Source organism: Macaca fascicularis, chromosome 3 (assembly GCF_037993035.2).
Source record: "Macaca fascicularis isolate 582-1 chromosome 3, T2T-MFA8v1.1".
Taxonomy (NCBI): domain Eukaryota; kingdom Metazoa; phylum Chordata; class Mammalia; order Primates; family Cercopithecidae; genus Macaca; species Macaca fascicularis.
In genome coordinates this window covers 74,670,686-74,683,877 of record NC_088377.1, presented here as the reverse complement: position 1 = coordinate 74,683,877, position 13,192 = coordinate 74,670,686, and the positions used below count along the sequence as shown (strand labels likewise).

General features: G+C 40.7%; 1 protein-coding gene across 1 annotated transcript; it reads left to right on the top strand.

Moving 5' to 3' along the window:
- The first annotated feature begins 3,659 nt into the window (after positions 1-3,659).
- LOC102134309 (succinate dehydrogenase cytochrome b560 subunit, mitochondrial-like) lies at positions 3,660-4,393 on the top strand. The gene is made up of 2 exons (XM_005549553.4): positions 3,660-3,912; positions 4,076-4,393. Exons 1-2 carry the CDS (start codon positions 3,660-3,662, stop codon positions 4,276-4,278), a joined length of 456 nt encoding a protein of 151 aa, XP_005549610.3. The 3' UTR covers positions 4,279-4,393.
- The last annotated feature ends 8,799 nt before the right edge of the window (positions 4,394-13,192 follow it).

Genomic DNA, 13,192 nt, shown 5'->3' with positions numbered 1-13,192 from the left:
AACTAGCAAGCCCTTAACAACCTTTATAGGCACTCAGATACCTAAGGAGAGAGACTGCTGAAAAAATACAGTCCTGGTAGTTGTACAGCTCTGTGTCCCCAAATAATATTAAGTACTATCTAAATATCTTCCTTCCTTTTAGATTCCTCTTAGGCAAGGTTCTATGGCAGTCTCCAACCTTTAAATCTTCAGCCAACGGAAATACAAATTCCTAAAACGATAGGGTCGAATAACCAAGAGTAGGAGCTATTTCCTTGCTCCTGGAAAACAAGCTAAATGGAGTCTGTCATCTGTCCCCAGCAGATGACAGATTCAGTTACCCAACTAAAGCTCCATGACTGATTTGACAGCCAATCCTACCTCTGCCCTAGTCTGCATGGACATGGGAAAAAGTCAGTAGATTGGAAAAAGAAATAGAGGTGAGGGGACACCTTGCCCTGGGCCATAGATCTGTCAAGTTCTGTAAACTCTAGTCCCCTAGTACTTGAGGGGCTCTGAGCCACTCCTGTGTAAGTTGCAATGAAGGTAGATGATACCACAAGCCTATCTGCTATACCGACTCCTCCCAGTGACTCAAATTATTTTACCATCATTCAATAGAAACTCTGAAGTTTGTCAGCTGCTCCAATTAAACAACCAAAAAAGCAGCCACTCGTTTGCGATTCCCTTGAACCTCTTATTTTAATACGCCTTTCTAGATAACTCCCAACATCCTGTGCCTTTTCTTTCTAAAATCTATCAAACTTGTCATAAACCCCAATATTCTGACCTCTTTTCTAAAATCCTCATTCCTGCCTAACTCAGTGTTCTCCTCAAACTAGGCCTTCCCCTACTCCTTTCATTCCTATCCTCTTCCATTGGTTCATCAGTTGATTCCATTCTTTTCCTCGTCCACTGTGTTCACTATTCCCACCTTCCCGTTCTATTATTAAAATGCACACTGACAGGATAATGAAGAAGGGAGAGGACTGGGCTTTCAAAGGAGTTCAAATCTCATTTCTGCCACTTCCTATATCCAAATAAGTCACTTTAACCTCCTTAAGTTTCAGGTTCTCCATCTGAATAACCACTTGACTAGAATGTTAAACATAGTTTTAAGTACTAGAGGGTATTTTGATAAGCCACTAAGATTCCTTAAAATTCTGAAATTCTATGTGCTTTTGATTCTGTCAGCAGAAAAAAAAAGGAACAGTTAGCTGGCAGAAATGGAAAAAATAATAGAACGAAAGACACCCCTAGAAAAGTGAAGAAGTTAAAAACTCAAGAGAAGGCCGGGTGCAGTGGCTCACGCCTGTAATCCCAGCACTTCGGGAGGCCGAGGCGGGCGGATCACAAGGTCAGGAGATCGAGACCACAGTGAAACCCCGTCTCTACTAAAAATACAAAAAAGTAGTCGGGCGCGGTGGCGGGCGCCTGTAGTCCCAGCTACCTCAGGAGGCTGAGGCAGGAGAATGGCGTGAACCCAGGAGGCGGAGTTTGCAGTGAGCCAAGATCACGCCACTGCACTCCAGCCTGAGGGAGAGAGAGAGACTCCGTCTCAAAAAAAAAAAAAAAAAAAAAAAAAAAAAAAAAACCTCAAGAGAAGATTATAGAAACTAGTGGAAGAAGAAAAAAGTCTCCAGGGAAAAAAGCTTCATGGAACTAGGCAGAGTAAACTAATGGGAAAACTAAACTTGGAAGTCTAAGTAGAGAAATCACCTAGACATAGATTCTAAATAAACAATAAATATAATTAACATGACACAGATATGCAAATATGGATATGTAACATAACATGGATATGTACATATCTTTCACTTAAAATAAAATAATTCTTACAATAAGTTTCTAAAACTTGCCTGGTCTTGCTTATGTAAAACCTATGGTTCTGTGGCCTAGCTAAATGAGATCTGCCCTAAAATCTTTGATGATAAAAACAAGTTGCTGGTTAGCACTGAAACTGCCAAAAATATATAGGACAAATTATTGGACTAATCTGACTTCTAAGGAAAAGTATAAATCAGAGTTAATATATAACTAAATGTGACTTTCTGAATTAATCTGATTTGGACCTGTACCTTGATCCCAGTACTGCACAGGTCTCTATCAGGTCTCTACTCTTGTTCTATGAGTCAGCTATTTGTTAGTTATAGGATCGGGGCCAATGAATCAACCTCTCTAAACCACAGTTGCCTGATTAGTAAAAAGTAGGTTGTAATTGCACAGACACTTTGCAAAGCTGTTGTGATGACTATATGGGATGAGTTAGGCACATAATATGATGTGCTATTTTGAGTGCACAGCAGGGTGCAACAATCAGCAGATATTCGTTTCTTTTCCCTGTAATCCCTTGGTTAACAGATAAATATTTAAAATCTGTAAATCCCACCTGATTACAGAGTCTTCAAAACTCCCATCCACTGTTAAAGAAAAAAGTAAAATACCTTTTAAATCAACAATAGAAACACATAGAATACTGAAGGCATAAAATGACCTGGTAGGCTAAGGCTGAAGGATCGCTTGAGGAGCCCTGAAGTTCAAGAACAGGCTGGGCAACAGAGCAAAACTCTACCTTTATTTTTAAAAACCATGCACGCTTTTCTGCATGCTTTAGACTTTGTGTTTTAAAAAGGCATAAGACTGATGCTTTATTACAAAGTATTCCCTTGGGGCCATACCTAGATATTATCCTAGAATGTTAATTATACTATTGGTAGGAAATTAATGCATTAAGAACTCTTACTGCCCCTCCTTTGCATCTATAAAATGCAAGGAAGAATGGGAATTATCCAAATGTGGTCCTTAAAAGGAACTGCTGTGTACAATTATAATCCTAAATGAACCCTGTCAGTCTCACTGGCATCATTAACAAAATTTGTATCATAAGCTAACAGTGTCAAACGTAGCATGATTTCCGGACTAACGGACTAAGAGCAGTTAGAACAATGTGCACTGTAACCCCCTTACCCATCTTATGTGTGAAAAAAAAAATGACCACAATGTATTTTTCTCTGCTCTCAAAGTACAACAATAACAAACACAGAAGACTTCTGTGACCAAATGAGGGGAAGACTTTTCTGCACCAACAAGCAATCAATCAATCCTGTAGCAGACACCAGCTGGGGGTCCTCTAAATCAATTCCTCACAAGTTGAGGGTGCAGTCCCCAAGGCTGCCCCCTCCCCTCACCAGTCACAATTCTGGGCCTCCAGAATGCCTAACTTCAAGTTATGGTTTCCATGACTCCTCCTTGGGTTTCATTAATTTGCTCAAGCAGCTCACAGAGCTTAGGGAAGCAAAACAAAACAAAACAAAAAACAAAAACAAAAAAAACAACAAACCTTGTGTTTCCTGGCTATTACAAAGAACATTACCAAAAATACAGATAAAGAGTTGCACAGGGCCAGGTTTTGGGAAGGGGTGTAGAGTCTCATACCCTCCAAGGGAGCACCACCCTCCAGAAGCCTCCATGTATTCAGGTATCTGGAAGCTCCCTGAACCCTATCCTCTTGGGTTTTTATGGAAGCTTCATTACACAGGAATGGCTGACTAAATCACTGGCCGTTGGTGATGAGCTTAATCTTCAGCTCCTCTCGCCTCCTAGGCGGCTAGGAGTTCCAATCCTCTAATCATGCCTTCATCTTTCCGGTGACCAGACTTCCGTCCAGACCGAAACCCAAGATGGGTGCACTCTTGCTGAGACATGTTGGTCGTCATTGCCTCCCAGCCCACTTTAGCCCTCAGCTCTGCATCAGAAATGCTATTCCTTTGGAAACCACGGCCAAAGAAGGGATGGAGTGGTTCTGGAATAAGAACATTACGGGTTCAAACCGTCCTGTATCTCCCCACATCACTATCTACAGTTGGTCTCTTCCCATGGCGATGTCCATCTGCCACAGCGGCACTGGTATTGCTTTGAGTGCAGGGGTCTCTCTTTTTAGCATGTCGGCCCTGTTACTCCCTGGGAACTTTGAGCCTTATTTGGAACTCCTGAAGTCCCTGTGTCTGGGGCCAGCACTGATCCACACAGCTAAGTTTGCACTCGTCTTCCCTCTCATGTATCATACCTAGAATGGGATCTGACATTTGACGTGGGACTAGGAAAAGGCCTGAAGATTCCCCAGCTATACCAGTCTGGAGTGGTTGTCCTTGTTCTTACTGTGTTGTCCTCTATGGGGCTGGCAGCCACGTGAAGAACGGAGGTTCCCAGCATCATCTTCCTACACATTATTACATTCACCCATCTTTCTGTTTGTCATTCTTATCTCCAGCCTGGGAAAAGTTCTCCTTATTTGTTTAGATCCTTTTGTACTTTCAGATCCCCTTGGAGCAGTAGAGTACCTTGTAGACCATAATAGTGGAAAAGGGTCTAGTTTTCCCCTTGTTTCTAAAGATGGGGTGGCTGCAAAACTCCCCTTTTTTTGCCCTCAGCTTGCCTACTCTCTGCCTAGAAGCAGTTATTCTGTCTCCATATTGGGCTTTGATTGTGCTGAGGATCAGCTTTTGGCTCCTTCTTCTGGAGACACTGGAAACAATGCCAGCTCTGTGGCTTGTGCCCTGGGGACTGGGGGCGAGGCTTTGGGTGCCACTGCCTGTGGGTTGCTGGCTTAAAGGACAATTCTGTTCACTGGTGAGAGCCCAGGCCATTAACACCTACGCAGTGTTACTGAAAGAAGAGAGGTCGGGATGGAAGGGAATCAGTCTGTCCCAGCTAGAGGGAGATAAAGAGGGCTAGTTAGTTCTTGGAGCAGCTGCTTTTGAGGAGAAAATATATAACTTTTGACACAAGAAGAAGATCCAGAAAATTATCATTGAACATATTAATGGTTATTTCTTTTTCTTGGATTTCCAGAAAAGCCTCTTAATTTTATGCTTTCTCATCGAAGTCATGTACCCTTTTTTTCTGAAACTTAATTAAAATACTCATTTTATCTTTGACTCTCCTTGAAATCTAGAGAAACCAAGAAAACGGATGTTGGAAAGGAACCAATTTCCTCCTTTTCCCTCAGGTCTCAGGCATTTACATCCTCCCTCTCCCGGCAATCTGACCTTTCCCAGGAGGGAAACAGTTTTCCTACATCTCATCATTGGAAAAGTTTTCAGGGAATCAGATAGAACTTAGCCAGAGATTTAAATATCACAGAGACGCCTCAGAGAAGGAAGGAGAAAAAGAAAAGAAGTGATGCATGTAGAGTGCTTTGGGTTATAGGCACCAAAATCCCATTAAGGACTGATTATAAGCTTCATGGTACAGTTCAGCAAATTATGATTCAGTGAGGGCCACAGAAGAGCAGTGTTGGTGACAGCTAAGGGATGATGATCTGAAGTTATAGGCTTGGGGTGAATGAAGAATAGAGATTTAAAAAAAAGAGAGAGAGATTGTTGAAAACCTGGCAAAAATGTATAATTTAATGAGAAAACTTGCTGCTTTTAAAATCCATATAGGCCAGGCTTTAGCAGGCCTGCTGTTTTGATAGTTTTTGGGAACTCTGGAATAAGAGACCTATCTGGTCTGTCACTTTGAGTTGTTGGCCAGCCAGTTAAAGCTATGGGTCGAAGAGGGGAAATGGTAACTGGCTGGTGTCAATTGGATAGGAAGACCTTAGTTAAGGTGGGGACCTGCTGTTTTAACAGTCTTCATTCAGGGTCCCAAATAGTATTTGGCGTTAAGTAATGATTGCTTTTCCCTTTTTACTAGAGGGGCCCTGGGAAGTCCTTGTACCTTTCCTCCATTTTAAACCAGCTATTCTCTACTTTGTCCTTGGAGTGAGGGACAAGTGATCATGAGAGAACACTTTGTCACTGGGATGGGGAAAGGTTTGGCAAGGGCATTAAATTTAACAGCCAGTGCCAGGAAAATGTAAAACGGGGTCAATGATAAACAGATGTTAGAGGCTGGAAAATGGGTAGGGCAGTTGAAGTTTTTGGTGGTTCCTTACCATTTGGGTGATTGAAGCATGGTAGTGGGTGGATAGGGGGTGTGACAGAGCATCATGTTTGTTATTCGGCCTTAAATTTCTACTTACTGTCTTTGTTTTTCTTCTCTGTCTTCCAATCACTTTAATATCTTCAATTTTCAAACTATATTTGTACTTGGGCTTATACTGAAAGTCTTACACAAGCATAGTATCTTCTATTTTGGTTTTCCCTACCTTTTCTTCCCCATCTTCTCCAAACACACATATACACACTCTGCTCAGCAATTCTACTTCTGATTTTGTAGTTGTTAGTTGTACATGCTCAGGATAAAAAAGTGAGTAGGGTTGAGGGACTGGTTCTTTGAGGTTCTGCCCTTTTTCTATGATTCAGACCGACTTTCTCTTCGTCATTTCTGGAGTATATCTGACTCAATTCTTGTAAAAATGTGTTCCACCCAAACCACTGTATGTTTCTTTCCCTACTTTATTTTCCCCCACTTTCCTTCTCCTAATTGTGTTACAAGAGGCAGCCATAGCAAGAATGGAAAATCCAGATCAGTAAAAGATTCAACAACAACAACGAAAAAAATCTTTCAGGTGACCAGCCCCCATCCTGAAGCTGCTTAGCCATCGATCAATCATTAGCATACAAAGACATCACTTTGGAGATTCTAGATTTTAGGAGTTGTATGCCATGAAATGGAATTGTTAAAGCCAACTAAATATGACCTGAGAAGGACTCCTTACTTCTGTATTTGTGTCCATGTGGATGAACTGGAACCTAGCTTAATAAGTAGACAATATTAAAAACCTAACAGGAGTATGCACCTGTAAAAATAACTGAGTCTTGGCCAATCCCAGCAGCCATACCTCAACCATTCATACACTGCTGAGTGTTCCAACTGTGTTCAAACAAGGCAAACACCAACCTGTAACCAATCCAGCTGTTCTGTACCTCACTTCCGATTTCTGGACATCATTTCCTCTTTTTTTGCCTATAAATCTTCTACCATGTGACTGTGCTGGAGTCTCTGTGAATCTGCCATGATTCTGGGGGCTGCCCAGTTCACTAATTGTTCATTGCTCAATTAAATTCCTTTAAATTTAATTCAGCCAAAGTTTTTATTTTAACAGAGTTGAAGACCAAATATGTATTTCATGGTATCACATCTGTGGTTTTGCTTTCTGTGGTTTTAGTTACCCACAGTCATTCATGATCCATAAATATTAAATGAAAAGTTTGGAAATAGTAAGTTTTAAGTTGCATGCTGTTCTAAGTGGCGTAAAATCTTCAGCCATCTCAATTCATCCCAGCCAGGGTATGAATCATCATTTTGTCTAGTGTATCTACATTGTATATGCTATCTACCCATTAGTCATTGGCATGGTCTTCTCCTGACAACCAACCACCGGTATCATCAAGACTCAATAATCCAGGATCACCCAAAGCAGATAATCCTTCTCCTGAAGGTCAATAGTAGCCTAACACTACATCATGATGCCTATGCCATCTCATTACAGAAGCACTGTATCACCACATATCATCAACAGAATAAGGGTGAGTACAGTGCAAGAAAATATTTTAAGGAACCATATTCACAAAACTTTTTATAGTACATTGTTATGATTGTTCTATTTTATTATCTATTGTTAAGTTCATACTGTGCCTAATTTATAAATCAAGCTTTGTATAGACATGTATGTATAGGAAAAGACATTGTGTATATAGGGCTTGGTACTATCCACAGTTTCAGGCATTTGCTGGGGGTTTTGAAATGTATCCCCTGTGGAAAAGGGAAGACAAGTGGACTTATTTTGTTGTGACACAACAAAGCTTCTCCAGTTCTTCACTTAAAACTGTTCAGTTTAAAATAAAACATCCTATCACAAGGAAGCTAGGTCCATGAGCACTGTACTATATTTTATGGCAAAACATAGGAAACAGACCAGGGACAAAGATTCTTGCAAAGACTTTTCAGTTGCCAGTGGAGAAGATCTCAAGGGAGATCACTGTACTCACTATTGCTAATACTCTTCTGGGGAAAATGCTGGTTAAGTTTACTTAGTTCTGGCTATTTTCTCTGCCCTATGTATGCCACAGACAAGGCTCAAATTTGCCTGCCGTTTCACTCCTATGGAAAAGAACCACTGGAAAGATCATTCCCTTATGAGCTTATCCACTCACTCAGAAGCATACCACTTATTCAGAGAGAAGCTTAAGAAGAAACACTGAAGAGGTGGTGGCAAGTTGCCAGGGAGTACTATCTGATGTGAAAAATATATATGAACAGAACTATCAACTCACTCAAGCTATTAGAATGTGCCAACAGTTGTCACTCTCTCCAGTGGAAGAAAAAACTTCTTTCACACTTCATGTAAAGCAAACACTGTGACTCTCTGGGCATTTCTCATGACAGAGAATCTAGTTATAGGCAAGCCATGTCGTAATAATATAGACTCTTTTCAAACTCATATCTCAAAGGAAGATAATCAGTGAGGAACATATTTATCTACCTGTAGTATTCACTGCCTCATCTTATCTTCAATTGCAAGGCACGAAAGTTTTATAAAGTACAAACTCTTAAGATTGTCCCTTTTCATTCATAGAAAGTCTATCTGGACCCACCTCATAGAGCAGGATGGTCTGTAGTGCTGCACGATGTCATTTTGGTCAACCCTATTATGTGGCAAGTGTCTATAGAAATCATGCTTTCTCAGTATGGAAAGCATATATCATCATATTCTACGATGCTGAACAAAATGAAAAGGAAACAAAAGGACATTTGTAGGAACATGGATGCAGCTGGAAACCATCATTCTCAGCAAACTATCGCAAGAACAGAAAACCAAACACCGCATATTCTCACTCATCGGTGGAAATTGAACAATGAGAACACCTGGACACAGGAAGGGGAACATCACACACTGGGGCCTGTTGTGGGGAGGGGGTAGGGGGGAGGGATAGCATTAAGAGCTATACCTAATGTAAATGACGAGTTCATGGGTGCAGCACACCAACATGGCACATGTATACATATGTAACAAACCTGCACATTGTGCACATGTATCCTAGAACATAAAGTAAAACAATAAAAAGAAAAGAAAACAAAATGACAAAGAACATCTTAAATGACTACTGCAATTACCATGGAATTTTAATTTTTTTGTATTCAAATAGTTATCCACTGTACTATTCCAATACAGTGGAATTCCAGACTAGTCTGGAAAAAGCAAACTATGGAGACAGGAAAAAGATCAGTGGTTGCCAGGGGTTAGTGGGGAGAGAGAGATGAAAAGGCACAGTACAGAGGATTTTTAGGGCCATAAAACGGTTGTGTCTAGGATACTTACAAAGGTAGAAACATGTCATTATACATTTCTCCAAGTCCAGAGAATGTACATACAACACCAAGAGCAAAACCTAATGTAAACTATGGACTTTGGGTGATGTGTTCATGTAGGCTGATCAATAACTCTAATGAACTTTGGTGGAGGATATTGATAATGGGGGAGGCTGTGCACATGTGGGGGTCCATGGAGTATTTGGAAAATCTCTACCTTCCTCTCAATTTTGCTGTGAACATAAACTGCTCTAAAATTAAAACATTAATTTTAAAAATGATATTCACTAAATTTGCTATTACTGTATATTATGAAAAGATATAGTCACCTTGAAAATTGCAAATCACTAAAGGTCAAAGAATTAATAACAGATATGGATATTATCTCCCAAACTGAATTATATAGAGCATGTATAGCAAATAATTTTAACTGTATACTTAAGCAAAAAATAATTGATAAAAATTATTAAATGTTTTATGTTATTTTATAATTATAAACAGGGATTTAACACTGAATCAAAACATGTCCATCTATGTAATTAAAAGACTATTTTTTACTGTAATTTAAAATCAGAAATTAGTATGTTTATTTAACAATTTTACTGAAAGGTTAATCAGATAAGAAAGACAGATTATGATTATCTAATATTGCCATAGCAATTCACATACAAATACCCGTAAAATACCCATCAAATGCCAAAACCGTAAGCATCATTACAACTTACTATGAATGATGCAATTGAAAACAGTACTGTGTTATATCATTATATTATTTGCTATTAAAATAATATGTTGGCCGGGCGCGGTGGCTCAAGCCTGTAATCCCAGCACTTTGGGAGGCCGAGACAGGCGGATCACAAGGTCAGGAGATTGAGACCATCCTGGCTAACACGGTGAAACCCCGTCTCTACTAAAAAATACAAAAAACTAGCCAGGCGAGGTGGTGGGCACCTGTATTCCCAGCTACTCGGGAGGCTGAGGCAGGAGAATGGCGTGAACCCAGGAGGCAGAGCTTGCAGTGAGCTGAGATCTGGCCACTACACTCCAGCCTGGGCGACAGAGCGAGACTCCGTCTCAAAATAAATAAATAAATAAAATAAATAAATAAATAAAATAAAATGCTAAGAACCCCCCCCAAATTATATCAGGGCCATAGCTGTTCTATAGTAAAGGTTTCATACAGCAGGCAGGAGACTGCCATCCTTAGAAAGGCCAGCTTACAAGGCTGGCCCTTGGCTGGTGTTTGGGACCTTGGATTTGGGAGGACTGCCACCATTCCCTAACTGAGAAGAGTGGCTCACTGTGCCTAAATGGCTTGTACAAACAATGTGGTATAAGCTGCGCAGCTGCTTTTCTCCTGGGAGTCCGGTATTTCGGTACTGTGAGGGAGAGAACGCCGCTGTGACTAGCCTCCATTAAAAAACAAAACAAAACAAATCACAACATGTGGATACTTGAGTCTCTAATGAGACTCCGGTACTGGTAGACAACATTGCACATGTGTTGTCAAAATTTGAGGATGGGGGAATTAGACACATCCCAGGTGTGCTTTATTCAGATAACTGGAATAATTGTTGAAAAAAATTATACTGTTAATATATCTAATATAGTCATTATAGTCATCTAATATAGCCATTAGATAGTATGTTACTGTACTACTAATCATAGAGTACTATTTTTTTAAACTTTTTCTCAATTTCTTATAAAACTAAAAACAATATTCACCTACTAAAAGCTGTCCTTGACAGAACAAGTCCAAAAGTCAAAAAACATTGCATGCACAATGTAGGATGAGTTATCCACTGATCCTCCACTAACGATTAACAAAACTGTTAACTTATTTGGGGTGGGGAAGGAAGTTATCTTACACACAGATGGTTAAAGGTGTGCTAATCCAATTGACCACATATTTTAGTTAAATCATAGATTACCAATTTCTGAAGAAATGTAATACCAGAAAAGCATTTCACATTTAAACTACGTCAAATAAAATTATTTCTATCTGACTATACAGAAGACACTTAAATCTTGGCAGACCATCATAGGTGACACTGTCATTGTGGTCCAGATATAAAGAAGTTTATTTAGCATTAGAAATGAATAGAATACCAGATACACTTTAGGACAGTCAATTCTTTTAAAAGGAAATAACACACATTTATCAAACATATATACATTGCTCTTATACTATTAAAAGTGTATTCTAACACTATTTTCTTTAGAGATGAAATTCAAAACAAAGTAGTAAAAGCAGAGATATCACAGGAGGGTAAATGAAAAGGAAAAGGAAGGAATCAGGTGCTGAATTTCCTACTGATGTCACCAGAATTCCCTAAAATACTGACAACTACTATATTCAGCATATCTTATGTTTTTCTCTGTGATATTGTATTGTTATGCCCAGACTGTTTGTTCCCCAAAGAAGACCACCAGAGTCCAGAGTCAAAGCCAAGCGGCAAGGATCTTTACTACAAGTTCGAACCTGGTCCCTCCTTTACACAGTATACAAGAGGGCCCCGATCAATGCGTGCGTTTGCTTTTTATAGCCCGAAAGTTGCAGGGGAACAAAGAAATTCTTTTGGCTCCTGTGCTTTCAGTAACCTTGAACGGCTGTCTCCTTATCGGAGACTTTCCAGGTGGTGTTTGTACTGGGCTCAGGGAGTTTCGAGCCCGGGGGCTGAGGAATGTGCCCAGCTCCTTTCATTCCCCCTTCTTTTCAGGTATCTTTAGAGCCAATCTTGGGTCTTATAAGTCTGATTCTGTTTCAGCGTTTACAGGTTGGTATTGGGCTCTGAGGACCATGAGTTGTACGGTGTCAAATCTCTCCCTAACAAATTGTAAAATTCTGTTAACAACACAAGGTCCTACGGTTAGCAGAAATAGTAGACTTAGCAGGGGTCCAAGGAAGGGGGCTAACAGAGAAAACATAGAGGAATGCCACCATTGGTCTGCAGCTGAAGCAAACTGCCGTGTTTTTACTTCAGTGCTTAACTTGCGTAACTGTTGGACCCGGTCCTCTATAAGTCCTGATTTATTTATGTAGAAACAACAGTCTTCTTTTAGAAATATACATGTACCACCTTTTTCTGCAGTGAGTAGGTCTAGGGCCCTCCGGTTCTGCAAGGTTACCTGAGCTAGGGACGTGAGCTGCCGCTGAAGGGAGGCAAGGGACTCAGCCGACTCCTCCATAGCAACGGCAAATTGTTGGTACAACTTGTTACTTTTTATGAGGGTGTGACCTAGGGCTCCCCCCGCCAGTCCGGCCGCAATGAAGGATGCGGTGAGGGAGATTCCTGCAATGAGGGGGAGAAATATGGCTCGTGCAGGTCTTGGTCTAGGGTCTGGGTGAATAACAGCACCAGTCCGGTTACCGGTATACCCTAGGAACTCGTCAGCAGTTAGTAGAGTCAACCGGGGAACTAATGTGACAGGGAGACACAGTAGGTTATTAACAGAAGGACTAGGTAGGTTTTTAGATAAAGTTCTATTACACCAGAAGAATATGCCTGATGGAGCCTTTAAGGTGATATTAGGGGGCGTTGCAGTGATGCTGCAGAGGCTGGAATTGGTTCTTGAGAAACAGTAGGGAAACTTTTCCTGACTGGGGTTTAGGTATAGGGGCACGTTCAGGATAGGAGCATACGAGAGGTTTCTGTTTTCCTGTCGTGGGATATTCCCGTGGACCAGGGGCAGTACTTGTACTAGGCCTCGCCACAGATAGAGGTGACTGCTAGGCCATGTGGAGGAGGGGGAGTAGTATACAGCCCCATGTTGAGGCGAGGTCTAGCGGGAGTTCCAGGGGTCTCTAACTATCTATGTATATGAAAAGTCTTTATCCCGTCTACGATGGAAGGGCCACTTAGGGTCTGTTTTCTCTCTCTTCAATAACGGGGTCTATGGATGTTACAATAGTTATAAGGACAGCCGGCATTTTGGTGCCACTAATAGTGTTTAC